At 38.1% G+C, this 27,180-nt stretch overlaps 1 protein-coding gene, 2 long non-coding RNA genes and 1 pseudogene across 4 annotated transcripts in view; 1 reads left to right on the top strand and 3 right to left on the bottom strand.

The window, feature by feature from the left end:
- LOC118763382 overlaps positions 1–7,150 on the bottom strand; it is a 20,383-nt gene extending 13,233 nt beyond the window's left edge. The window contains exons 1-2 of the long non-coding RNA XR_004999130.1: positions 7,069–7,150; positions 3,970–3,975 (exon numbers count right to left, since the gene is read on the bottom strand). This is a non-coding gene — a long non-coding RNA (uncharacterized LOC118763382). The remainder of the gene's footprint in view (positions 1–3,969; positions 3,976–7,068) is intronic.
- The window catches only part of LOC115212305 (ankyrin repeat and SAM domain-containing protein 3-like), a 44,850-nt gene that overhangs the window by 735 nt on the left and 16,935 nt on the right, over positions 1–27,180 (top strand). For both annotated transcript variants that reach the window (XM_029781158.2, XM_036502947.1), the window contains exons 2-5: positions 10,055–10,361; positions 10,758–10,956; positions 11,470–11,591; positions 14,117–14,198. In XM_029781158.2, coding sequence (XP_029637018.1) covers positions 10,165–10,361; positions 10,758–10,956; positions 11,470–11,591; positions 14,117–14,198 — 600 coding nt within the window. In that variant the 5' untranslated portion in view covers positions 10,055–10,164. The remainder of the gene's footprint in view (positions 1–10,054; positions 10,362–10,757; positions 10,957–11,469; positions 11,592–14,116; positions 14,199–27,180) is intronic.
- LOC118763383 lies at positions 7,226–7,862 on the bottom strand. Its single transcript, XR_004999131.1, has 2 exons — positions 7,611–7,862; positions 7,226–7,431 (listed from the first exon to the last, which is right to left on the bottom strand). It is a non-coding gene; the product is annotated as an uncharacterized LOC118763383 (long non-coding RNA).
- LOC115212474 lies at positions 25,739–25,837 on the bottom strand (annotated as a pseudogene).

Here is a 27,180-nt window from a genome sequence, read left to right as displayed (position 1 = left end):
TTCTTGCCTTGAGAAAATCCAAACTTTTGGACGTCTCTTAAATAAAATCCCAACTCATTTACATACCACAGCTAACAGTATATAACGTTACTGTGTTTAGTATTAGTAATAAAGGCATAGATTTAATTTTTAAAACCAATCTCTATATTTGTTTTAGGTCTAAGCACGGTTTCGATATTTCTTTTTAAAGAGTCGAGTCTTTCGATCAAAGAATGTGCCTATATATATATGAAAACCCCACTAGAATAGGAGAAAGCGCTAATACATGATCTAAATTATATGATGTATAAAAACATGTAATATACAAATAAATATCTGTAAATATAAAACTATCTGAATTTCTGAGTACCTCATTTCTTTTAATATATATATATATATATATATATATATATATATATATATATATATATATATAAACACAAGTAATCAGGACTGAAAGTGGCACATTTTTTAAGGACGAGTATTTTGTAAATTACGAGTAAACTATGTCCCACCATTATAAAATACCCAATATATATATATATATATTCGTTTTCATCCGGGATTGAGTTTTCGAATAGCATAAATTATAGAACATTTCATATCCAAGTAGAGCTGTATGACTGATTTGTTTTTACTAATTCAAATGGGAAAACCCACGGCGGGAAAATCAAATACACAGACCCTTAGCACAGTATTCTTTATCTGTTCGACTATTTATGCAGGTACATAAACGGAAGGCTGATAATATATATATATATCAAACATTCAATTGTCATAATCTCGTTATCTTACAAATTTGTTTTTTTATCACTAAATTATAAACGTCGGTTACGAATATGCTTCTACTAAGTCTGATGTTAATGTCTAAAACTTCACATACCGTGAATTTTAACTAGATATTATTAGATCATTTACCGTAGGAACACGGAATTATTGTAGACATAACTATTCCAGAGTCTACAGGTGTGAAAGGCTTTATTGTTTTGGCTTGGCTCCACGTATCTCTCAACATTACAATAGACACCTTCATATGAGACTAGAATCCCATGTAACGGGAAGACTCCAGTTTTAAATGCCTTGAATTCGCAATACAAATTCTACTGATATATAGCTTTAATAAACATTATTACACTTGTCATGTTAATTAGCGATATTTAAATACAGTTATTGCTGTCTCGCACTCTTCTTACGAACAAAAGAATGATAACTAATAACCGAAGATTAATTATGTGTTTGTGTAAGGGGAATAAGTCATACTCCCATTAACGTTTTCTGAATTACATGTAATACTCTCTCTCACACACATTCACACACAGTGAGGAGTATTCTTTCGAACCGAAAATCTCTCTTATATACATTTATATGTAATTGTATGTGCGTATAACAGGCAATCCTTCGGTATTGGTACACGACGTCATTCCCTCACTACCTTCCTGCATGACATACATAAAGAAGCTAGACTGAAAAAGAGAGTGACGTTATCTCCTCACACCGACACTCAGATCAATATTGAAGAAGTGCCTATATACATATATATATATATTTACATATAACGTGTGTGTTAAGATTTCTGTTAGGCATAGCCATATTACTAACCCGGTATTAGAACTCAGTATACACATGCTTCGGAATAAGGTGTTAGGTGAGGACAGAGCATAATATGAAATTAAATAAAAGTTCCAAAGAAGCTGTAAGGTGATGCACAAGCACACAGCTCTGAGTGCATTGCATCTTGTGGCAGAAACAGCTGTAAGCTATTGAATTTCATAACGTAAATCTTCTCTTGTCATTCATGTTAGACATACATACATAAATGTTACAATGTAAACAATTTTTTGCATTAAAATGAAGGATTACTCAATACATTTGGTAGAGTACAATACTGTGGCCATGCTGGAACACCGCCTTTAGTCGAGCAAATAGACTCCAGGACTTATTCTTTGTAAGCCTAGTACTTATACTATCGGTCTCTTTTGCCAAACCGCTAAGTTACGGGGAGGTAAACACACCACCATCGGTTGTCAAGTGATGTTGGGGGGGACAAACACAGACACACAAACATATACATATATATATATATATATATACATATATACGACAGGCTTCTTTCAGTTTCCGTCTACCAAATCCACTCACAAGGCTTTGGTCAGTCTGAGGCTATAGTAGACAGACACTTGCCCAAGGTGCCACGCAGTGGGACTGAACCTGGAACTATGTGGTTTGTAAGCAAGCTACTTACCACACAACCACTCCTACACCATCTTTACATTCTGAATTTAAATTCCACCCAGGTTGACTTTGCCTTTCATCCTTTGAAAGTCAATAAAATAAGTACCTGTTGAGCACTGGGTTCGATTTAATCAACTTACCTGCCCCAACATTGTTGGTCATTTACCAAAATTTGAAACCAAAATTTTCAGATCTTCTACCAAGAAAAAATAAATAAAATGATAATAATAATCCTTTCTACTAAAGGCACAAGGCCTGAAACTTTGGTGGAGGCGATAAGCTAATTACATCAACCCCAGTACTCAAATGGTACTTAATTTATTGACCTTTCTACTATAGGCACAAGGCCTGAATTTTGTGTAGAGGGGGACACACTGTTGATCACATTGACCCCAGTACTCAACTCGTACTTTATTTATCACACTTGAAAGGATGAAAGGTAAAGTCAACCTCAGCAGAATTTAATAATAATAATAATCCTTTCTACTATAGGCACAAGGCCTGAATTTTGTGGGGAGGGGGACCCCAGTACTCATCCGGTACTTAATTAAGGATAAAAGGTAAAGTCAACCTCAGCAGAACATAATAATAATAATAACAACTGTTGCATCACTCTTTTCTTCCTTTTTTCAAACTTGTTATGTCATTTTTCCTTCTTTGCATTCAACAGCATGTATAGCTTACTTTCATATCCACAAAAATAAGGATCCACATTAAGCATTCCTATCTCACAATACTAATAATCTTTCTCAGAACCTTTCCAGAATATTCTTTCTTCTTATGGTTTGTTTTGTTTTGTTTTTTTTGTTTGTTTTGTTTTTTTACTATCATCAGTAGAGGCGTGTGGCTTAGTGGTCAGGGTGTCAGCACCATGATCGTAAGATTGTGGTTTCGATTCCTGGACTGGGTGACACATTGTGTTCTTGAGCAAAACACTTCATTTCACATTGATCCAGTTCACTCAGCTGGCAAAAATGAGTAACACTGCGATGGACTGGTGTCCTGTCCAGCTTGGGAACACATACGCCATAGAAACCAGGCCCATGAGCTTGGCTAGGCTTTAAAAGGGTGCATTTATTTAGTGGAGGTGCGTGGCTTAGTGGTTAGGGTGTCGGCACCATGATTGTAAGATTGTGGTTTTGATTCCTGGACCGGGTGACGTGTTGTGTTCTTGAGCAAAACACTTCATTTCACATTGCTCCAGTCCAACAGCTAGCAAAAATGAGTAACGCTGCAATGGACTGGTGTCCCAATCAGCTGGGGAACACATACGCCATAGAAACCGGGAAACTGGGCCCATGAGCCTGGCTAGGCTTTAAAAAAGGGCACATTTATTTATTATTATTTAAAGACCATGACTAATAGGAGACTTTATAGGAAGTGGTTCAAAGAACAATAATTTATTCTGAGTTAAAATTTTTTTACAAGTTTCAGTCAGTTTAAATCTGGTTGTTTCATCATCATCATAGTTTAACGTCCGTTTTCCATGCTAGCATGGGTTGGACGGTTCGACCGGGGTCTGGGAAGCCAGGAGGCTGCAACAGGCTCCAGTTTGATCTGGCAGTGTTTCTACAGCTGGAAGCCCTTCCTAACGCCGACCACTCCATGAGTGTAGTGGGTGCTTTTTACGTGCCACTGGCACAGGGGCCAGAGGAGGCTGGCAACGGCCACGATCAGTTGGTGCTTTTACTTGTCACCGACATGGACGCCAGTCAGGCGATTTTTTTGGCTTAACCACTAAGTTACAAGGACTTAAACTTATAACTGCTGTCAAGCAGAGAGAGACAAACACACACACACATGCACATATGCTCACACACACACACACATACCAAGTTATGGTGTGTGTATAAACCAACACTGGTTGTCAAGCAGTGGTGGGGACAAACAAAGACTCAACACAAACACACACACACATACAACAGGTTCCTGTACTGTTTCTAGCTACTGTATTCACTCACAAGGCATTGGTCAATTTGTGACCATAGTAGAAGGCACTTGCCCAATGTGTTTCATAGTAAGACTCAATCCAGCATTGTGATTGTAAAGTCCAGTCATGGCCAAAAGTTTGAAACACTTTTTAAAAATCAAAATTGCTATGCCCAAGTACAATTTGATTCATATATATGTACAACATAGAGATATACATACCTAATAACTGATGCAATGGGTCAGTATTCTCTTTACTCTCTCTTACTCTTTTACTTGTTTCAGTCATTTGACTGTGGCCATGCTGGAGCACCGCCTTTAGTTGAGTACATCGACCCCCAGGACTTATTCTTTGTAAGCCTAGTACTTATTCTATCAGTCTCTTTTGCCGAACCCCTAAGTTACAGGGACGTAAACACACCAGCATCAGTTGTCAAGCGATGTTGTGGGGAACAAACAGACACACAAACATACGCACACACACATATATATACACACACACACATATATATATATACACACACACATATATACACACACACATATATATACACACACATATATACACACACACATATATACACACACACACACACACATATATACACACACACACATATACACACACACACACACACATATATATATATATATGACGGGCTTCTTTCAGTTTCCATCTACCAAATCTCACTCACAAGGCTTTAGTAGAAGACACTTGCCCAAGGTTCCATGCAGTGGGGCTGAACCAGGAACCATGTACTTCATAAGCAAGCTACTTACCACATAACCACTCTTCTAGAACAAAAAATAGGCAAAATCAAAAATATAATTCTAGACCAAATTGTTTTGTTTTAATGAATAGAAGCTTGTACATTATGTATACCGAAATATGTTCCAAACTCTTGGCCACAACTGTAGAAGTCTTCCCTTACAGTCCTGCCTGAGTTTAAATTATATTTGTATAATTGAGATTAAAAAGGAAAAAAGTGTTTAACATTATGATTCAAGGAGACTTTGTGATGGTCTTCATTGTCAAAGGTAATGAAATTGATAATGCTTGTGCAAGGTGAGATGAACATTTTGACATTTCAGGAAGGATCTAATTTTGTTATCATCATCATCATCATCATCATTATTGTTAAACGTCCGTTTTCCATACTAGCATGGGTTGGACGGTTCGACCAGGGTCTGGGAAGCCAGGAGGTTGCACCAGGCTCCAGTCTGATCTGGCAGTGTTTCTACAGCTGGATGCCCTTCCTAACACCAACCACTCCATGAGTGTAGTGGCTGCATTTTACGTGCCACTGGCATGTACTTAAAAATACAAAAAGGGTCCTGCTTAAAATATTCATAAATTTCATCACCATCATTTAACATCTGTTGTCCGTGCTGGCATGAGTTGGAGGGTTTGATTAGGGCTGGTATGCTGAAGGACTGCACCAGACTCCAGTCTGATTTGGCATGGTTTCAACAGCTGGATGCACTTCCTAACACCAACAACTTTACAGAGTTGCACCGAACAGGCGCTTTTACATGGTGCCACAAGGATGCTTTTTATGTGGCACCATAGGGGCGCTTTTATGTGACAACACAGAAGTGCTATTACATAGTACCACAGGCACTTTTATGTGACGTCACCAGAAGGATCAATCTTAACACTTCTACTGCAGAGTATGGGTTCACGTAAAAAGCACCATCCGAACGTGGCCGATGCTAGCGCCGCCTTGACTGGCTTCCGTGCCAGTGGCATGTAAAAAGCACCAATCCGATCGTGGCCGTTGCCAGCCTTGCCTGGCACCTGTGCTGGTGGCACGTAAAAATCACCCACTACACTCACGGAGTGGTTGGCGTTAGGAAGGGCATCGAGCTGTAGAAACACTGCCAGATCAGACTTGAGCCTGGTGCAGCCTTCTGGCTTCCCAGATCCCGGTTGAACCGTCTAACCCATGCTAGCATGGAAAATGGACGTTAAATGATGATGATGATAATGATGATGACAGCAAGGCACCAAGTATCATAGTCCTTTGTCATCTCACATGAAAGGTTCAGCATCCTGAAGTTGTCTTCAGTACTTCATCTCATGTCTTCCTGAGTTACGTATTTATGACACTCTGATATTATCCATTGTTTTAAAACTCAATTAGGCTGGTTAATAATTTTCACAGACTACAAATGAGACAGTAATATGCTGAGAGATGGAGATAATGGGTTAAATTATGAGAGAAAGGGCCAAAGCAGAACGGGTTTCTTGCTGTAGACGAGCTACATGCTTCTTACAGTTTGGAAGAGAGTGGCGGCTGGGGTGATCAGGGTGGAATTGGGAAGAGATGACAGTAGTAGTGCTGAGATGCATGTGGGGACCTTCAAGGTATGAGGTGAGTAGAAGTTTGAGGGAACGGAAAGAATTGGAAATGTGTGTGGGCTGAGGGTGCAAGAGTGTATGAGAGAGTGAGGTGGTGGATGGTGAGGCAAGGTGAATACAATCAATGAATAATCAAGTGTTGAGTAGATGATAAGTAGGGGAGATAGGGAAGATAGGGAGGATAGAGGAGTAACCAGTGAGTGATGCATGAGATAAAGTGTAGCAGAGTAGTAGTAATGATATAGTAGACAGAAGGATGAAAAATAAGAAGTGATTGGGTAGGCTGCAAGAGCATGTGGGAGGGCAGAAAGGGGTAGGCATACAGCATAGGGAGAGTGAGAGATGGTGAAATGATTTAGTGGATCAGGAGTTGGGTGAGGGGGAAATCAATGTAAAATGTAGATGGAGAGGACAGTATTAAAGATGAGGGATGGACATCAAGGGAAATGGTTCTGAGTAAGTAAATAATTAGTGGTAACAAGGAAAAGATGAATTAAAGAGATGAAGGCTGATGGGAATGTTTTCGGGGAGGAAACTCGGCAAAGAGCCCAGTTATGTACACACACAGACACACACGCACACACACAATGCTTCCAGAACTTAGTTTTGCTGAGAATGATTTCATTTTAACAAAGCACAAGGTTGAATCTCAGAGAGAAGGGGAACAATCAGTTGAATTAACTCCAGTATATTACTGATACTTTTTTTTTATTAAACTAAGTACTGGTCAATTAATGGACAGACAAAAATACTGTAAATCATTTTTATCTGGAATTTTATAATTATTTACATTTATGCGGCAACTATTATTTCCAACATAGGCATAAAACCTGGAGTTTAAGGGGAGAGAAGCAGTTGATTTTATTGACCTCAGTGCTTGACTGGTATTTTATTTTATTGACCTCAGATGGCTGAATGGCTAAGTTGACCTTGGTGGAATTTGAACTTAAAACGTTGAGCCAAAACAAATATCACATGATATTTTCCAACATAGGCATAAAACCTGGAGGTTAAGGGGAGAGAGCAGTTGATTTTATTGACCTCAGTGCTTGACTGGTATTTTATTTTATTGACCCCCCCCCCCAGATGGCAGAAAGGCTAAGTTGACATTGGTGGGATTTGAACTCAAAATCGTTGAGCTAAAACAAATATCACATGATATTTTCCAACTCTCTAACAATTCTGCTAGCTTGCCCCCTTGACGTGACAATAATATTAATAGTTTATGATTTTGGTACAAAACCAGAAATGTTTGAAGGGAAGGGTTTACTTGATACCATTGACCTTAGTACTTGACTTGTACTTTATTGTATTGACCACAAAAGGATGAATGGCAAAGTTGGCTTCTGTGGGATTTGAAATCAGAACAGAAAAAGTTAAAAGAAATTCTTCATGGCATTTTGTTGATGCACAAGTGATCCTACCTGCTTAATGCCTTACAAATTAGTAATACTCTTTACTCTTTTACTTGTTTCAGTCATGTGACTGTGGCCATGCTGGAGCACTGCCTTTAGTCGAGCAAATCGACCCCAGGACTTAGTCTTTGTAAGCCTAGTACTTATTCTATCTGTGTCTTTTGCCGAACCACTAAGTTATGGGAACGTAAACACACCAGCATAGGTTGTCAAGTGATGTTGGGGGGGACAAACACAGACACACAAACATATATACACACATACATATGTATATATATATATATATATCACGGGCTTCTTTCAGTTTCCGTCTACCAAATCCACTCACAAGGCTTTGGTCAGCCTGAGGTTATAGTAGAAGACACCTGCCCAAGGTGCCACACAGTGGGACTGAACCTGGAAACATATGATTCGTAAGCAAGCTACTTACAACACCGCCACTCCTACGCCTAATAATAATCCTTTCTACCATAGCACAAAGCCTGAAATTTGCAGGAGGGAACACTCAATCACATCGATCCCAGTACTCAACTGGTACTTAATTTATTGATCCCAAAAGGATGACAGGCAAAGTTGACCTCGGTGAATTTGAACTCGGAATGTAAGAATGGGAAAAATACCTCTAAGCATTTCGTCCAGCATACTAACAATTCTGCCAGGAATAAACAAGATAGGATTAGAACAGGAAGGCATCCAGGAATAAACAAGTTAAGATTAACACCAGGAAGGGTATCCAGGAATAAAATCTTATCACAAATACGCCCCTACACATCCCATACTAGCATGGAAAGGAAGAAAAAAAAAACAAATGAACAAACTTGTCATTAAATTGATTATGGAGGGATTATTGACTAACTGTAGATCAGAGGGGTTTTCTGAACAATACACATAATTTAACAAGGAAAAGGAAATTCATTAGAATTTTTTTAGTATTGCAGCATGCTTGATAATAAACCATGTCTCATGCAATCAACTTCTCAGAAAAGGTTGCCCATACCTGGTCTGGATGAAGTGAAATGATTAAACCAGGGGTCAGAAGTTGATCCCAAATTCAGTTCACCTTGAACTTAGCCTCAATTTATAGAGCTCTCTCTCTCTCTCACATACACACATATATGTATATATTTTTTTATGTGCTCTTTTCAAGCCTAGCCAGGCTCATGGGCCCGGTTTCCCAGTTTCTATGGCATATGAATTCCCCACAGCTGGACGGGACGCCAGTCCATCACAGCATTACTCAAGAAACAGGAAGAAAGAGTGAGAGAAAGTTGGGGTGAAAGAGTACAACAGGGGTCACCACCACCCACTGCTGGGGCCTTGTGAAACTTTTTAGGTGTTTTTGCTCAATAAACACACACAACGCCCGGTCTGGGAGTCAAAACCACGATCCTCCGACTTTGAGTCTGCTGCCCTAAACACTGGGCCATTGCACCTCCATATGCATATATACTAAAAACTTTTAGATAACAGTACATGTACAGATGAAAACCATAGAGGATCATGGGAAGGAAGATCTCAGAGTTTAAGCTCCAAAGCAAAAATATTTTCAAAATGGAAATAAGTTGATTGATTCTTTTGTGTATGTAAAACTATGCATTATTAATAAAAAGAATTACAAAAAAAACAAAGTCCCAGGGAAGCAGAGAGAGAGAGAGAGCATTAAAACTCTAATTAGGCTAAGAAAAAATGACAGGATGGTTATGGCTGGAATACTTTTGAAAAATGATGAGCATTTATAAGAATGAACCACATACTGTTCAATGTTAGAAACATTTAAACATTATGAAATAGCTGCTGAACATGTGTTTGAAACAGAATGTTTTTTAATGAAGCAATATTTTAAAAAATCATTTAATTTCATCAACATAACCCTAACCTGGTGGTGGCGGTGCTGCCTGTATTAGAAACAGTGATTATGTTTATTATATGAATCTCAGAGAAGCAACACTTCCTTGTGGGTGGACAGTCTTGGACCATCACCATCATCATCTTTGTGTATCTCAGATTCCAGACTCCAATAAACCACCAAGAGTTAGATATTCTCTAACCCCATACTGTCCATTTTCTTTCATAGCCTCAACTACTTGACAGCTGCCATAGACTCCTGTGCTTGAAATATGTTCTTTTATTTTGACAGGGTGTCCAGCAAGGAATGAATTTACCCACACCTGGGTCAAAATGTTTATGTGTAAGAATCCGCAGTTCATCTCTAGATAGAACCCAGCTCTGTTCACACTATTTGAAACAATGAGTTCTGGTACTGAAAACAACTCATGTGAGGGTTCTGATGAATCTTCTGAGAGTGAGCTTCTTGATCGGAGTCTTTCAGTTTGGCGAGGACGAGTGGCTATTAATGAAGATGAAGATTTTGTACCTTGTCCTCTTGACATTCACACAGCTTCCAGCATTGGACATTATGAATGTGTCCGTTCTATTTTGGTCAGGTAAGATACAGTTTCAATTATATATGTGTATTTGAGTTTCTAACTCTGTGCATGAGAGAGGGAGAGAAAGAGAGGGATAGAGAGGGAGAGATTGAGGCAAAGACAGACAGACAGAGGTCAGTTTGTGATGCAATGGCATAGTTAAAGTGTGTACTGCCCAGGATGACCCTTGAATTTTCTCCTAGGCCAGTATTTTATGGGAGTGACCTAAAAGTGCCACTCCCATAAAAGCAACTCTGTTGGACTGCACCACCTCCAGCTGCAGCCTTCGTTCCACTATCACAACCTACCCCCACTGCCACAATCTCTCCCCTGTCACCTCCTGCCTCTCCCTTACTACACTACTTTTCTGATGATACTGAATTAAAAACCTTTTTTTTTTTTTTGCCTTTCTAGGAATGAAGTAAATATCGACTGCCGCAATAAAGGTGGATGGACTCCGTTGATGTATGCCAGCTATATTGGACATGAAAACATCTTGAACCTTCTGTTGAAGGCCAATGCCAATGTGAACATAAGCAACTACAAGGGGCAAACATCTTTGATGTTAGCTTCCAGCTGTGGCAATGAAAGAGTGTCCTATTTTCTGTTTCAGGTAACAAAAATAATCCCAGTCTTCAATCTGCATAAAACCATTGTTTTTAGTGACAATGTTGTGATTGGATAGGTAAGGTAGACATGGGCATGGTTGTGTGGTTAGGACGTTCACTCCTAACTGCATGGTTTCAAGTTCAGACCCACTGCTTTGCACCGTAGACTGACTAATGCTTTCTGGCCTTGTGAGTGGTTGTAGTAGACAGAAGCTGAAAGAAACTTATTGTGTGTGTGTGTGGTGGGGAGTGGGAGAAATGCATATGTATGTGTTTGTGTGATTGTGTGTGTTTGTGAGTGAAGATAGAGAAAGTGCTTGGCAGTATTTCATCTGTCTTTATGGTCTGAGTTCAAATTCTGCTAAGGTTTACTTTGCCTCTCGTCCTTTAGGGTCAATAAAATAAGCACCAGGCGATGTAATCAACTTAACCCCTCCCCTAAATTGCTGGCTTTGTGTCAAAATTTGAAACCTTTATAATAACACTTCTTGTTAATCTTTTTCTATTTTATTTTCCAGCATGGCTCTGATCTTGAAGCAGTGGATAAACGAGGATGGACATCCTTGTTCCATGCCACGTATGCTGGACACCAGAATGTTGTCAAATTCCTGTTAGAGAATAATGCCAACTTAAATGCCAGGTATATAGGTTATTGATACTTTTCAATGGTGCCTCTATTTTGCTTTGAATTCTTATATCTACATCTTTTTATGGCTTAGTAGGAGAGGGGCAGTGTCTATAACCCTCTTTAGGGTTTTCAAGATTTTTTGGGTGGCAATTGTAGTATTGGAGTAGAGGAAGAAAACAAGAATTGCTGTTCTTATACCAAAATTAGAAAGAATCATGATTATTATTATTATTTTATTATTATTATTATTATATTACTATTATTATTTTATTATTATTATTTTATTATTATTTTTATTATTATTATTTTATTATTATTTATATTACTATTATTATTATTTTTATTATTATTTTATTATTATTATTTTATTATTATTATTATTATTATTATTAAGGTGGCAAGCTGGTAGAAGTGTCACTGTATTGGACGAAATGCTTAGCAGTATTTCATCTGCTACATTCTGAGTTCAAATTCCACCGAGGTCGACTTTGCCTTTCATCTTTTCTTGGTCAATAAATTAAGTACCAGTCAAGTAGGGGGGATGATGTAATTGACTATCCCCACCCCCAAATTGCTGCCCTTGTGGCAAAATTTTAATTATTATCATTATTATTATTATCATTATTATTGAGTGAGAGAGAGCAGTGCATGCTATCAAAGTGAAACTGGGATACAAATGCACAAAGCCTAATATACCCAGCATGACTACCCATCTGATAAGGGTACACCAGGCACATGCATCACCACCATATGTGTGCAACATGGCGATCTCATATCAAGATCTTGCAGGTGGGGCCTAGTTAGAATTTTCTTCAGGTTGAGTTGCTCATCCTGCTCAAAAGGTCCCTAAATAAGGGTTGTTTAAGGATGTTGAATGAAATACCCATGTTTCCAAAGGTGAATTATTCAAACCCTAAAGAATCCCTCTCAACACATGGCTATGATGCTGTCCCACTACTTCTGCTCGTGATCAGAGATGCACATATCGTCAGCCACTCAGAAACATGCTCAACTGGTTAAGGTCAAACAACTAACAAGCAAATCTGTGGTATTGAGCACAATATTTGCTGTAGTACATCTTTTATACCAAGACAAAACAATGTACATAATAATACTTCCAATCAGTTAAAATCAGAAAACATGAGAGCTACTGCCTGGTATTGCATCAGGGCACTTATTATTATTATTATTATTCAGTAGTTTTATTTTTATAGCGTGCTTTCACTTCACTACCGAGCGCAGCTCTGTGTGCCTTGGGTATGTGTTGTGATTTGTTGTGATGCTCTGATGGTTATTGTATGGAAAGTGTTCTGCGTAGGATGTGTGCAGTGCCTAGTAGTGCAATTTTCTGTATGTTATATGTGTTTGTAAGTCCTGGTGTTTTTGTTATGTATTTGTCTGAATATTTTTTATCATGCCTAATGCACCTACTATGATAGGAATTGTTTCTGTTTTCAGGTTCCACATTCTAGTTACCTCTATTTCCAGGTCTTTGTATTTTGAGAGTTTCTCCATTTCTTTTAGAGACACGTTGTCATCTGTCGGTATTGATACATCAATTAGAAAGCATTTTTTTTCTTCATGATCTCTGACAACTATATCTGGTCTGTTGGCCTTAATTTCTCTATCTGTGTGTATCGGCATATCCCAGAGTATGGTTGCTTTCTCGTTTTCTGTGACCTTTTCTGGTGTGTGCCTATACCATCTTTTTTCTGTTGTTATTCCATAATGTTGGCATAGCTTCCAATGTATGTAGGTTCCAACTCTGTCATGTCTGTGAATATATTCCTTCTTAGCCAGGACTGGGCAGCTAGAGATAATATGATTTATTGTTTCTTGTCCATCTCCACATATTCTGCAGTTACTTGTAATATTTCTTTTCATTACATGTTTTTGGTAATTTCTGGTGGGGAGGCTTTGGTCTTGTGCTGCAATTAAAAATCCCTCTGTTTCTGCTTTGAGTCCTGAGCTTCTCAACCATTGCTGGGATTTATCTTTGTCTATTTCTTTTGCGTTTATTATTATTATTATTATTATTATTAAGGCAGTGAGCTGGTAGAATTGTTAGCATGCTGGACGAAATGCTTAGCTGTATTTCCCCTGTTGCTTTGTTCTTAGTTCAAATTCCACCAAGGTCGACTTTGCCTTTCATCCTTTCGGGGTTGATGTAATCGACTAGTCGCCTCGCCCAAATTTCAGGCCTTGTACCTATAGTAGAAAAGATTATTATTATTATTATTATTGTTGTGGAGGCGCGTGGCTTAGTTGTTAGGGTATCAGCATCATTATCGTAAGACTTTGCTTTCGATTCCTGGACTGGGCAACGCGTTGTGTTCTTGAGCAAAACACTTCATTTTACATTGCTCCAGTCCACTCAGCTGGCAAAAATGAGTAACGCTGCGATGGACTGGCGTCCCATCTAGCTGGGGAATGTATACGCCATTGAAACCAGGCCCATGAGCCTGGCTAGGCTTTAAAAGGGTGCATTTAAAATTTTTTATTTTTTATTTATTATTATTATTATTTCATGTTGGCAGGGAACCAAGCCTGGGGATGACTCCTTTCATGGAAGCAGCTGCAGGAGGACACGAGATTATAGTTCAGCTTTTGTTGCAACATGTAAGTGAAGCTATGGTTTGTTATTTTCTCATTGCATGATTAAATTTCAAATGTGTCATTCAATATTGCACAATCATCATCAGTATCAGCACACATTTAGTATTCCATGCTTACATAGGTCATACAGAATTTGTTGAGGCAGATTCTCTACAGATATATACCCTTCCCTTCGTTAAGCTTCATCTGTTTTGAAGCAAGGTAATATTTTTCCATACCTAGGTATATTTCTCACAGAAGACTGAAGATGAACAATCTCATTTAAAACATCACATGATGACAAGACAAGGCTACACACAAACATGTTCATACACACAAACATAATATAATCCAAATAATATCACAAAGAAATGCTTTAGCACATTTTTAATTATCAGTTACAATTGAGGCATTTAGTAACAGACCATTGTAAATGCCACAACTTAAAAACCGAGAAAAATGCAAAGTTCTGTGACTTTCAGAATGCGATATCTCAGCAAAGAAGGAAAGTAGGAAGCTGGTTTTGGTCTTAAAATGACCATGAAGACCTCCTCTAATCATTATACTTATGTAAAATTATTTATGTAATCATCTGAAAGATGAAACTGCGTCTTTCTCATTTTGTAGAATATACCGGTACTACAAAATGCTGTATCACATTGCATATTTTAGCCATAATATCAAGAAAAAGGTTTGGCAAAAGAGACCGATAGAATAAGTACTAGGCTTACAAAGAATAAGTCCTGGGATCAATTTGCTCGACTAAAGGCGGTGCTCTAGCATAGCTGCAGTCAAATGACTGAAACAAGTAAAAGAGTAAAAAAAAAAATGAGGACCTTCTTCAACTTTTGAAGCACCTGTACCACTCAAAATATTGCATACGACCCATTGCATCATTGCCATAGGCTTGCTGAAACATGCTCAATGTCTTTGTAGCAGACTTCCAAAGTTTAATACACAAATTCAAGTTGGCTCTTTGTTCCAGCTTCCATGACAAAATCACAGACTACAGCCTACACGTGATCACAAAAACACAAATTTCACAATTTGCGAAATATACACAGTGATGTCACTCAACACACTGCCTCATGAAGGTTACTGCTAGCTTTCACTGTGCTGCCATCTGTTGGCACACTACACAACTAGCTTGGGTACTTTTTGATACCATCTCGTATGTGTGTGTATGTGTGGATCATCATCATCCTCATTTAATGTTCCCTTATACCATATTTGCATGACTCAGATGGTATTTGTTAAGGTAGATTAGCTATGGCTCTGTACCCTTCCAGTCACCAAACCTCACTTGTTTCCAAATAAGGTAATATTTCCTTATGGCTGGACATATTTTTCCTGAAGATTGGGAACGAACAATACCACTTGTGTGATGGTGACGCTCGTTTACATCTATCACATGATATCAAAGCAAGGAGACACACATGCACACATACACAAACACATGCACAGACATGCACATATGACAAACATCTTTCCGTTTCTGTCAGCCAAATACACCTGCAAGACTTTGATCAGCCTGAAGCTACAATAGAAGACACTTGCTCAAGGGGTCATATAATGTGACTGAACCTAAAAACTATGTGATCAGTGAACAAACTTTTTAGTTGCACAGCCATGCCTACACATGTGTTTATGCGTGTGTGTGTGTGTGTGTTATATATACAAGGGGGTACTAAAAAGTTCCTGGATTTGGGTAAAAGAAAATACAGAAGGATCAGTTAATTATGATTTTATTCAACATATTCCCTTCTCAGATTCACCCACTTATTGAAGCGGTCCTTCAGTTTTTCTAAGCCCTGTAAAAGAACTCAGAAGGCTGAGCCTCTCAACCAGGCCTTTCACAATACCCTTAAAGCCAGGAACCCTTCAGCACCCCCTCTTAAATATACAAGCGTAGTAACATGTGTATATCATGTGTATCAGTGGAAGATATAAAAATCAGTGAGAAAAATGAGAATAAACTGTTGTGGTGAACAAAAATACCTGGCCATATTCATTCCACCTGAATTACATAAATACTTCCTTGTTGTTGTTGCCATTCGTGATACAAGAAACCAGTGAACAATTTATAGGACACTTATAAATGACGACGTAATTGGCATTCAGACAGATGACTACCACTGGATATGTCTTTGAACACGTACCTACTTGACCAGGGCTACAACAAGGTTAAACAACAGCACAACAGCTCATTATTGGCCTACATTATTTTCACAAAAAATGAGGGTCAATCTAAGATATAAGTAAGTCATTACCTGTCATCAAATTGCTATAAGAGAAGAGTGATGCAGTCAAGGAGTTGATGCTTGGGTTTGTAGAGTAATCTCACCATATCAAAGAGTTAAACAGCAGTCTGAGAGTGTTGCATGGACTTACTTCATATGTTTATTGTGGTAGTCCAAAGGTGGCTGTATGGCTAAGAATCTTGCTTCCCAATCACATGGTTTTGAATTCAGTCCCATTGCATAGCACCTTGCCAAATGACTCCAGGCAGGCTGAAAAGAGCCCATTGAATACACACATACATACATACATATGGCAGATGTAAAGAAAGTGGACTGCACACCCTTTCGTTGTTTTGTTTTGTTTTTTCACAGAATCCCCCATTTTCGAGTACAGAGATTGTGATTCTAACAGAAAAACGGGCATTTAAAAATTTTAATTCTACCCCCATCCACTCGCCACAAATTCTTCAATTTTCACTTTTTCAGAATTTTTTTTTTTTTTTTTTTGCGAAATACGTAGAAAAATAGAGAGATTATGATTCTAAAATTAAAAATTCTGAAAAAGTTTAAATTGAAGAACTTGGTGGGTGAAGGTGGGGAGAAATTAAAATTTTAAAATGCCATTTTTCTTTGCAGAATCAGAACCTCCGTACTCGAAAATGGGGGATTCTGTAAAAAAAAGAAATATCCGCCCATACATACATACCAGTAGTGTGCAGTGACTTCTGATGTTGGTCATGCAATAAATACTTATTGGTTGAGCCAAATCATTTTGAAATTATTTAACTAAGAGAACGCATTTAGTTACGTAATATGGCCAAGGTTTTAGACTGTTATACTATCAAAGACAAATCAGCTGCTTTATCAGGCTACTTGCCATTTCGGGGAAATAATTGACACTCACTCAAGTAGCCTGTTCTGATACTTACTGAACTCCGTACATTAAAAGACTACGTCACACGCGCGAGCGCATTGAACATACACGCATATACATAAGTACACACACACACAATGAAAGACAGTGAGATTTCAACATTGTAAAAAACCCTAAAAACACTAAACATAAATCTCTCATCTCTTTTCATTTGTTGGGAGTAGGAAAGGGCGATCTTTCGTTTGTAGTAGCACGTTTCCGTCGATGATTTCCGTAAAAAACTTTTATTTTTTTACATATGTACACTGAATCGGCCATACATACATACATACACACATACATACACACACACACACAAGCATAGATACACACACACACACATACACCGAGTAAAAAATTTCAGTTATCTCTCTCTTTCACACATTACTCTCTCTTTCTCTTCACACACACACTAACAGAAGCACTTCACTTACGCAACATACTGTGTCTCCCACACCCCATCAAACACACACACACACACACACACATGTACATCAATGCTTCGGTAACTTCAAAAGAAATTCCCTCGTCATAAAATCGCTTCCTCTTAGTCTCTTTCGCTCTCATTACTTCAAATGTTCCCGCAAGCCCATATGTAAAAAAATAAAAGTTTTTTACGGAAATCATCGACGGAAACGTGCTACTACAAACGAAAGATCGCCAAAAGAATATTGGCGCTTTTTCATTTAACCGTGTCAGCTTGCTTTTTGATTTTTCGTTTTGGTTAAGCATTTCGTTTCGTTTAAGTTTTGCTTTTTCGTTTAAGCGTGACAGTTTGACCGAGGTGATAGTTGTTAGCCTAAGGCTATAGGGAAACTGTCACTAAGGACAATTGTTTCTTTAATATATTGGTGGTCATATGAATTGAGCTGTACAAAATTTTTAAATCGTGAAATGGGTTTAGACTCCGAGGCTGTTGTGAATGGGAAAAATTATTGCAGAGACATATGTGCCAAATATTTCCTGAAAAATCCCCTTGAATTGGGCGGAGAAGGAATATATGTGGAAATAGATGAATCAGCTGTTGTCTGACGAAAGTTTAATGATGGTCACCAAGTGAAAACTCATTGAGTATTCAGTGGTGTTGAATTAGGGCAAGGAAAAAAGTGCTTTTTGGTTGCAGTTCCAGACAGATCAGCTGAAAGGTTATTACCAATAATTCAACAATGTATACGCCCTGGAACAACAATAATATCCAATTTATTGAAGGTTTATAACACCATTGCAAACCTTGGTTATAATCACCTCACTATCAATCACTCGGTTAATTTCGTCGATTCTATTTCACGAGCTTCTACCAATCATGTAGAGGCAATGTGGAACAGTGCCAAAAGACTGAAGAAAAGAGAAATTGGATCAGCAAGGACATGTCTTAATAGGGCAGAGGTAAATATCATGGACCACACCCTTTGAGATTTTTCTTTTTTTTTTTCTTTTACAGGAACGCACTATATCGACGGTGGAGATTCTGAATCTGCAAAAAAATATCTGCATTTCAAAATTTTGATTTCACCCCTCATTCCCCCACCCCAATTTCTTAAATTTTCACTTTTTAAAAAAGCTCGGGCGGCCGGGCGGGGGAGGGGGAAAATACGTAGAAAAATATTATGAGTCTGGAAAAAAATTATAAAATTTCAATTTTTAAAAAAAAAACAAAAAAAAACACCCCCTCCCATCCGCCCTCTGACAAGAAGCGAAATTCAAGTGTTATCTCTACAAATGTTTTGTGCAAGCATAGAATTATAAAATAGCAGATGCAAAAAGTATCTAAACAGAAAACCTAACAGGCTAGAAACACGTTTCAAAATTGTAATTAATATCATCATTTTTCACTTATTTTCAAAATATCTTTTGGCGAAATACGTAGAAAAATACGGAGATTATGATTCTAAAAAAAATTGTAGCAAGACTTCCGCCCGTCCCCACCCCCGAAACCACCCTTTTTTAAAACTTTTTTTAGGACACAACCCTCCTCCCCACTTTTCGGCTACGGGGAATACGAATCTGCAAAAAAAAATTGGCAAAAATCGACATTTCTAAATTACCCACCACCCTCATTTTAAACTTTTTCAGAATGTTTTTTTCTCAAAATATGCGGAAAAATACGATTATGATTCTGAAAAAAATGTCCAAAAATCTTTGTAAAATTTTTTGGGAAGACTTCCGCTCCCCCCCCCCGCCATTTTCTCCCAAATTTGTTCAATTAAAATTTTTTTTTTTTGCCAAAAATCCCCGTTTTCGAATACAGAGGTTCCGGAAAATTGCCATAAGTCGGCATTGTGGAAAATTTTCTCCCCACCACCCCAACTTCTTCAATTTTGACTTCTTTCCGCAACACTAACCTTAAAACCGTAACCCCTAACCCTAAAACCGTAACCGTAAGTACAGAAATGTTTTGAAATTTTTGTCCGAATCCTGATGTTCGTATTTTTCCGCATATTTAAAAAAGAAAAAAAATTCTTTAAAAAAATTGGCCAGACTTCCGCCCGTCCCCGCCAAAAAACCACCCTTTAAAAAATTTTTTTGTTTTTTTCGACACAAACCTCACCTACCTTTTCGGCTACAGTGAATACGAATCTGCAAAAAAATTGGCAAAAATCGGCATTTCCTCCATTTTTTTTTTTTCTTTTTTCACTTTTTTTAGAATTTTATTTTTCAAAATATGTGGAGAAATACGGAAAAAAAATTCCAAAAATTTTGGTAAAATTATTTTTTAAGATTTTTTTTTTTCCTAAATATGCTGGAAAATACGAAAATTATGATTCGGACAAAAATTTCAAAACATTTCTGTAGTTACAGTTAGGGTTTTAAGGTAACGGTTTTAGGGATCGTGTTGGAGTTTTAGGGAAAAAAGTCAAAATTGAAGAATTTGGGGGAGGAAAGGGGGAAATTTAACAATGCCGATTTTTAGCAATTTTCCGGAAATAAAAATAAACAAATTTGGGAGAAAATGGTGGGGAGGGACGGGCGGATATCACTCAATTTTTTTTTTTTTTTTTTCAGAATCATAATCTCCATATTTCTCTACGTATTTCGCCAGAAAAATGATATTTTTTTTTAAGTAAAAATTTAAGAAATGGGGGCGGGAGGTTAAAATTTTGAAATCCTTTTTTTTTTTTTTTTTACAGATTCGGAATCTCCGCCATCGATATAATGTGTTCCCGTAAAAAAAATAATAAGTGGGTGCGGTCCATGATCTTTACCTCCGCCCTTAATTGAATTCATATAGCGATATCAGTTTAATGATGATCCATTCCAGAATCTTTTGATTGGTGTGAGAGATGTTTATAAACTATAATTTTGATTGGTGTGAGAGAGATGTTTATAATCTATAAATTTTTCAAATAAAATATTTTGTTAGTATTTTTGTTTTAATTTTCATTTCTTATTAAATATATTTTAGCTGTCACAGATAAACGAAAAATATTTCAGCTGTCACGCAAAAACTCCTGTGTACGTGTGTGCATGTTTAAATGAAAAAGCAAGCTGTCACGCTTAAACAAAACAAAAAAAGCAAGCTGTCACAGTTAAACGAAAAAGTGCCAGAAAATTATTCATACAAAATTATTTAATTATTCCAACCATTTTTTTATAAACAAAACAAACAGACATAGCCAGCAGAATAACATATTAAGCGTAGCACTACCTATTTCTTAACTACCCACAAGGGGCTAAACACAGAAGGGACAAACAAGGACAGACAAACGGATTAAGTCGATTACATCGACCCCAGTGCGTAACTGGTACTTAATTTATCGACCCTGAAAGGATGAAAGGTGAAGTCGAACTCGGCGGAATTTGAACTCAGAACGTAATGCCAGATGAAATACGGCTACGCATTTCGCCCGGCGTGCTAACGTTTCTTCCAGCTCGCCAGCATTTTATAAATAAATGCGCATTTTTAAAGCCTAGCCAGGCTCATGGGCCTGGTTTCTTGGTTTCTACGGCGTATGTGTTCCCCAGCTGGACGGGACGCCAGTCCATCGCAGTGTTACACATTTTCGCCAGCTGAGTGGACTGGAGCAACGTGAAATGAAGTGTTTTGCTCAAGAACACAACGCGTCGCCCGGTCCAGGAATCGAAACCACAGTCTTACGATCATGGTGCTGACACTCTAACCACTAAGCGTAACACTACCAGTTAACTATTTATTCTTTTCATACAAATTAAACTGAAATTGTCTCATGAATTTCTTGTAGATTCGCAAATCAGGTAATTTCAGTAGAAAGATATTCCAAACATTTGAGCTGACTAATTAAGAATTATGAGATTGTTGATATGTATTGGTCAGAACTTTTACGGGTTGACGAAGACGAACTGATAGAAAGGGAGGGGAGATCAAAGCTTAACATTCGCCTTCATCAAAAGCATGAGTTCAGCAGTTACTTTATCAAGGAAAAAAAAATCTTACAGGCATTGACTTTACAGATAGGCAGAAGAGAAATGATAGCTATTTAAAGATAGGAAGTGGGGGAGGGTACAAAAGATTTCCTATACGTTTTTCTTAAAGCATACCCAGAGGAAGCAAAATGGGAATACAGCGAAGTATCAATCAGGACGGGTTTCCTTTAAAGCAAATTAACTATTTTAGCTCAGTTTCCAATGATTTGGACAACTTTTCAATGTGGTTATAAATACATTATGTTTTTAAAATAATTTTTGAGTTATATAAAAAAAAACCCCAACGGACATGCAGTGCATGACTAGCATGTCCTGGATAAAAATAACATTGGCATCTCATTTTTATAGATATATTTACCAAAATTACATAAAAAAATATCTTGAAATACTACTGAGTAAATTTGTTCAATAAAATTGCAATTGGCTTCAACCACGGCCTCCAGACGACTTTAGAATCTCCAGCAACTCTTCTGGTCAGTCTCATTGTTTAAGTTGGTGAATGCTGCCATAATCCTTGCCTTCAGTTCATCTTTGGTGTTACAGGGAATTTTGTTGGTCTCTCGCTCAACTGCGCCCCACACATAATAATCAAGGGGATTACAGTCTGGAGAGTTAGGTAGCCAGATGTTAGGGGTGATGTGGTCGCAGAAATTGTCTGACAGCTATGACTGGGTTCTCCTGCTTGTGTGGCATGGTGCAGAGTCCTGTTGCCTAGCCACCCTCTTGACCCAGGGCAGCACTACCTTCCCCAGGCACTTCATGTAGGTCTCCGTGTAGAGTTTGAGGCCGTGTGGGAAGCTGAATGGAAGCATAATGCCGCCGTCACTAGAGATCACTCCAAACACCATGATGTTCACTGGATGTTTGATTTTTCTCATTCCTGGTACATGTCCTCTTATTGATACCTAAACACTCTGAAATGTTCGTATTGGAGCTTCCGGCGCGAATGCCAAGCAGTACAGCATGTCGTTTCCAAATTTCTGGCAGGGTGAATTGCGTCATGGTGTTGTCTTTCTATTTCTTTATTACCCACTAGGGGCTACGAAGAGGGAACATTACAAGACATGGGGGATATAAAACAATGTGATTAAAATTATGAGTAAATGAATGTTAAAATGAAAAAAATGATAATATGAAAGCGATGTTAACGGCCCCCTCCGCCAGCATCACTTACCTTTCCGTTTCCTATCACAATTCCAAAGTCTTTTACCTCACCCTTCATTTCTCTTTCATACCTCTCTATCATATCATCCTTCATATACGCTGACAAACAATTTATACGCAGTTCATTACACTTGCTCATCAAAGAGCCCATAAGTTCAGAATCAAACACCGCGTAGCTACCGTCTTCATACTCTTGCCATACATCGTCCTCAAAAATCCTTCTTGCGTTCTCGGTATCCCCCTTCCTCACAACACATAAAAAGTAGGACTGGGGCCTTTGTATGTTCTGTGTGTCTGTTTTCGTTTTTCTTGTAGGCGGGGAGTGGGTGGAATCGCTGTTTGCAGGGGCAGGATGGATCTCCAAGGGTGTGGGTGGTGTTGGGGTGGGTTGGGGCTTCGCACAGTTTTTCCTTTTCTCTTCTTTCTGCCCTCCTCCCACTCTTTTTGCATCTCCTCCTCCTCTGTCGTTTCCCTTTCCGTCTGCTTCTCTTTAATTTCTTCCTCTTTTGGGGGCTCCTCTTTTGGAGCTTCCTCAACGATTTCCTTTTCTCTTGGTGGGGGAGGGCAGAAGGCTCTTATGTGGCCCCTCAGGCCACACTTGTAACAACGTGGAGCTCTGCCCTCCACCCACACTCTCATAATCACGTCTCCCAATCTGATGCTTTCCGCCAGGTCCACCAGTACCTCGTTTTCTGCCTGCACGTTCAGCTCCACTGCTACGCCTCTCCAGCCCTCGGTCTTGACCGAGGCATGGAGAATATCCACTTCCTCCTCGTGGCCGCTAATCACAGCCGCCACAATCCACTCTGCCTCAACGTTTGGTGGCACTCCCTCCACCCTCACTCGTGTAATCCTTCTATTCAAATACATAGGTAAAAGTGTTACCTTTTCTGACTTCACCGCCTTCACCGCCATCTTCCTCGCTGCAGTCTCACTTTTAAAATGTACCACTACAGTACCGTACTTCGATCCTCGAGTCAGAAAAATGATTTCCTCCTCCGATCTTCTCAGGGCCTCCTCTATCCACTCCATGTTTACAACTTCTATTTTCTTTCTTTCGTTTGCGAACACCCTGTAAATAATGGTCCTTTTATTGTACCATTCCTTTCTCTTTGGTGGTGGTTCCAGTTCCACCTCGCCGCTATCCTTCCTCATATACCTCTGGAAACCTGGCAATTTTTCTAGGTTTATTTCCTTTTCCTGTGCCGTCTTCTTTTTTGCAACTCCTGCGTACGTTTTCCTGTTTTTTATCTCCACATTATTTACATCACCGGTTTGCTCGTCTTCAGAGTTCGATGTCTCCGACAAGTTCTCAAATATCCATTCCTCCTCCGACTCCTCCACTAGGGAGTGGTCATCCATTTCCTCCTGTCTGACAGGCCGAAAACGGCCGCCAAAACAGAAAAAGTGTAACGCGCAGAACCAGCGAAACGCGAAACCGCTTCAACGCCGTTCAAAATTTCCACAACAACAACAATTCTTTTTGATCTTTTTTACCGAATTTTACGAGCGTAAAAAAACACGACCGAACTCATGGTGTTGTCTTTCTATTTCTTTATTACCCACTAGGGGCTACGAAGAGGGAACATTACAAGACATGGGGGATATAAAACAATGTGATTAAAATTATGAGTAAATGAATATTAAAATGAAAAAAATGATAATATGAAAGCGATGTTAACGGCCCCCTCCGCCAGCATCACTTACCTTTCCGTTTCCTATCACAATTCCAAAGTCTTTTACCTCACCCTTCATTTCTCTTTCATACCTCTCTATCATATCATCCTTCATATACGCTGACAAACAATTTATACGCAGTTCATTACACTTGCTCATCAAAGACAAACAATGCGCGTGCGTGAAATAAAAAATAAAAACTGGTGACAATTTACCCACCGCACCCTTTGTACGTATGTATGTATATATATATAAAAGAGAGATTCTATCCATTTGTGTGTTTGTCCCATAAATTGAAGGTAAGTGATTCAAGGGAGGCGACACTACTTGTGCACAAACCTATGACGAACTGCACTGAAGCAAATATTCTCACTAGTGGTAAACGTGATACTATCTTCGTTCCTCACATACCAGTTATATGATCAAATGTTCCATTCAAATTTAAGCTCTTACAATTTCTTATACCACTTTCTTTCGCCATATGAAGAACAAACAGAAGTTCGTATATGAAATCCATCGTTTTTCCACTTCAATTATTACATGTTTTTCTCTTATATAATATACACATACAGGACAAGTAAACCTAAATCTGACTTACAGGACACAGCATTTGTAATTTCATTGGACTGTTACTTACTGTTGCTTTGCCTTCCATTCCCGTAATATAGCGTCGGAATTTCAGTACTAACACTAACAGGACACAACATTTGTAATTTCATTTCACTATTACTTACTGATATTCCTAATCAAAAAAATGTCTACTAAAAAAAAAAGAGAGACCGTCAAAGAACGAACACCAAACAAACGCACAACGTGCAATGATTTTTCTATATGAAGTGATGTTCCACGTGACCTGCAGCCTTTTCAGTGCCATCACAGTCAACCGGTTTCTGTAAAGCTATTCTTCTATGTGGTATACCTATTTTTCTAGCTTCTCGGCCCGAGAAACAGAAAAGTAATTACCCACTCAATGACAGGTATTACTGTTAAGAATGAATATATAGTGCGTGTGTTTATTTGGCAAAAAAAAAATGACCGTCCCGAAATACAACAGTACGCGTGAGTCGTCTAAGAGGCCATAAGTCAGGGAAAAGATGCACTCGTGTATCTGTCAGAGTGGGTATATTTATCCGAAAAGTATAGTTTTAAATATCCATCATGACTGATCTAAAAATATGGAACGTTTCATGAATTTGCATGTCATCCTTATGCAGGGGCCACGCAAATTCGTGAAGTGTTCCATATTTTTAGATCAGCCATGATGGATATCTAATACTATACTTTTTGGGTGTGTGTGTGTGTTTGTTTTTATGTTCAGTTATAAAACAATTTTACATTAATCTAATGGGTTACCCCATACCAGGACTTTTATCTTGCGGTCCACTTGATACTTTCTTCAAGTATTGTGTTTAATTTCAAAATAAAATTGTTTGTGTAAAACATTTGTTTCAAAATAAATTTAAAATTTATAAGAGGCAATAAATCAATAACCTACAATTTTATAATTTTAAACAAACGAAAAGTATGAAAAATTCTTGATTCTGTAATTTGATTACTTGACTATTAGTGCATAAAGTATACAAGCAGCCCTCAAAAAACTTTCTGCGATTAAAGTGGCCCGCAATGTAATTCGAGTTGGCCAGGCCTGCTCTATATCTTTGTAGATACAAATTTATTATTCTTATACTAGAATGTTGTTGACAGCGACTTTGAAGTTTCGGCCAGCTAAGCCATCGTAAAAGAATAATAAATGTGTTTGATGTGAGTGCGTGTTTGCGTGTTGTGTGTGTGTTTAAATGAGTTCATACTTCCTCACGTCTTCTCGTGCGTTCAATAGTGATAAACAATGGCTTAATTCAGACGGTGTAATTTGATAGCAGTCCACCATGAAGTCATGGCTGGGTTTCTTGACATGTACTGACATGTTAGACAATCTTTGTAAAGGAAAGATTTATTCATATCATTTGTTTCAAGCTTTCAGCATAACCATGTTTAGTTTCTTGTTCAGTAGACTGGGAGATTATTACTTTTCTTGGAGACAATAGGGGATCAGCGCTAGGAAGGCCACCCTGATGTAAAGAACTCTGCTACAGCATACTGTCATCTGACCCAGCAAGTAGACAAAAGTAGACAATAAAACAACGATGATAATGAAGTGAAAGCGTAATTTTCATTTACTATATTAAGCTTACTGTGATTTGGGGGCGTTTTACATTTTGTTTAGTTTTTGTTGTTGTTGTTTTGTATCATCAGATTGACAAACAAACCCTGGTGATATTTTGACAAGTACTATGAGTATGTTATAGAATCTTCATTGGAGAATATAAAGATGATTTCCATTGCATTTCTTTGGGTTCCTTTTGAACGGGTTGGGGAAGGGTATCTTTTTTTTTTCTTCACAAATGTAAATAAACCCAATCTGTTTCCTAAAGGAGGGACATATTCATTATGCACAGAATGTTATTTACCTAAATGGACTCGAGTGATAGGTTAAAATTGCCGAAATGCAAGTAATTTCAGACGAAATATCTTACAAACTATAGAATTTTCTCAATAAAGCCAAGAGAAAATGATGTTTTATAAACACATTCTACCAGTATACGAAGTTTAA

Source organism: Octopus sinensis, linkage group LG5 (genome assembly GCF_006345805.1).
Source record: "Octopus sinensis linkage group LG5, ASM634580v1, whole genome shotgun sequence".
In the NCBI taxonomy this organism is placed as follows: domain Eukaryota; kingdom Metazoa; phylum Mollusca; class Cephalopoda; order Octopoda; family Octopodidae; genus Octopus; species Octopus sinensis.
This window is presented reverse-complemented; position numbering and strand designations above follow the sequence as displayed.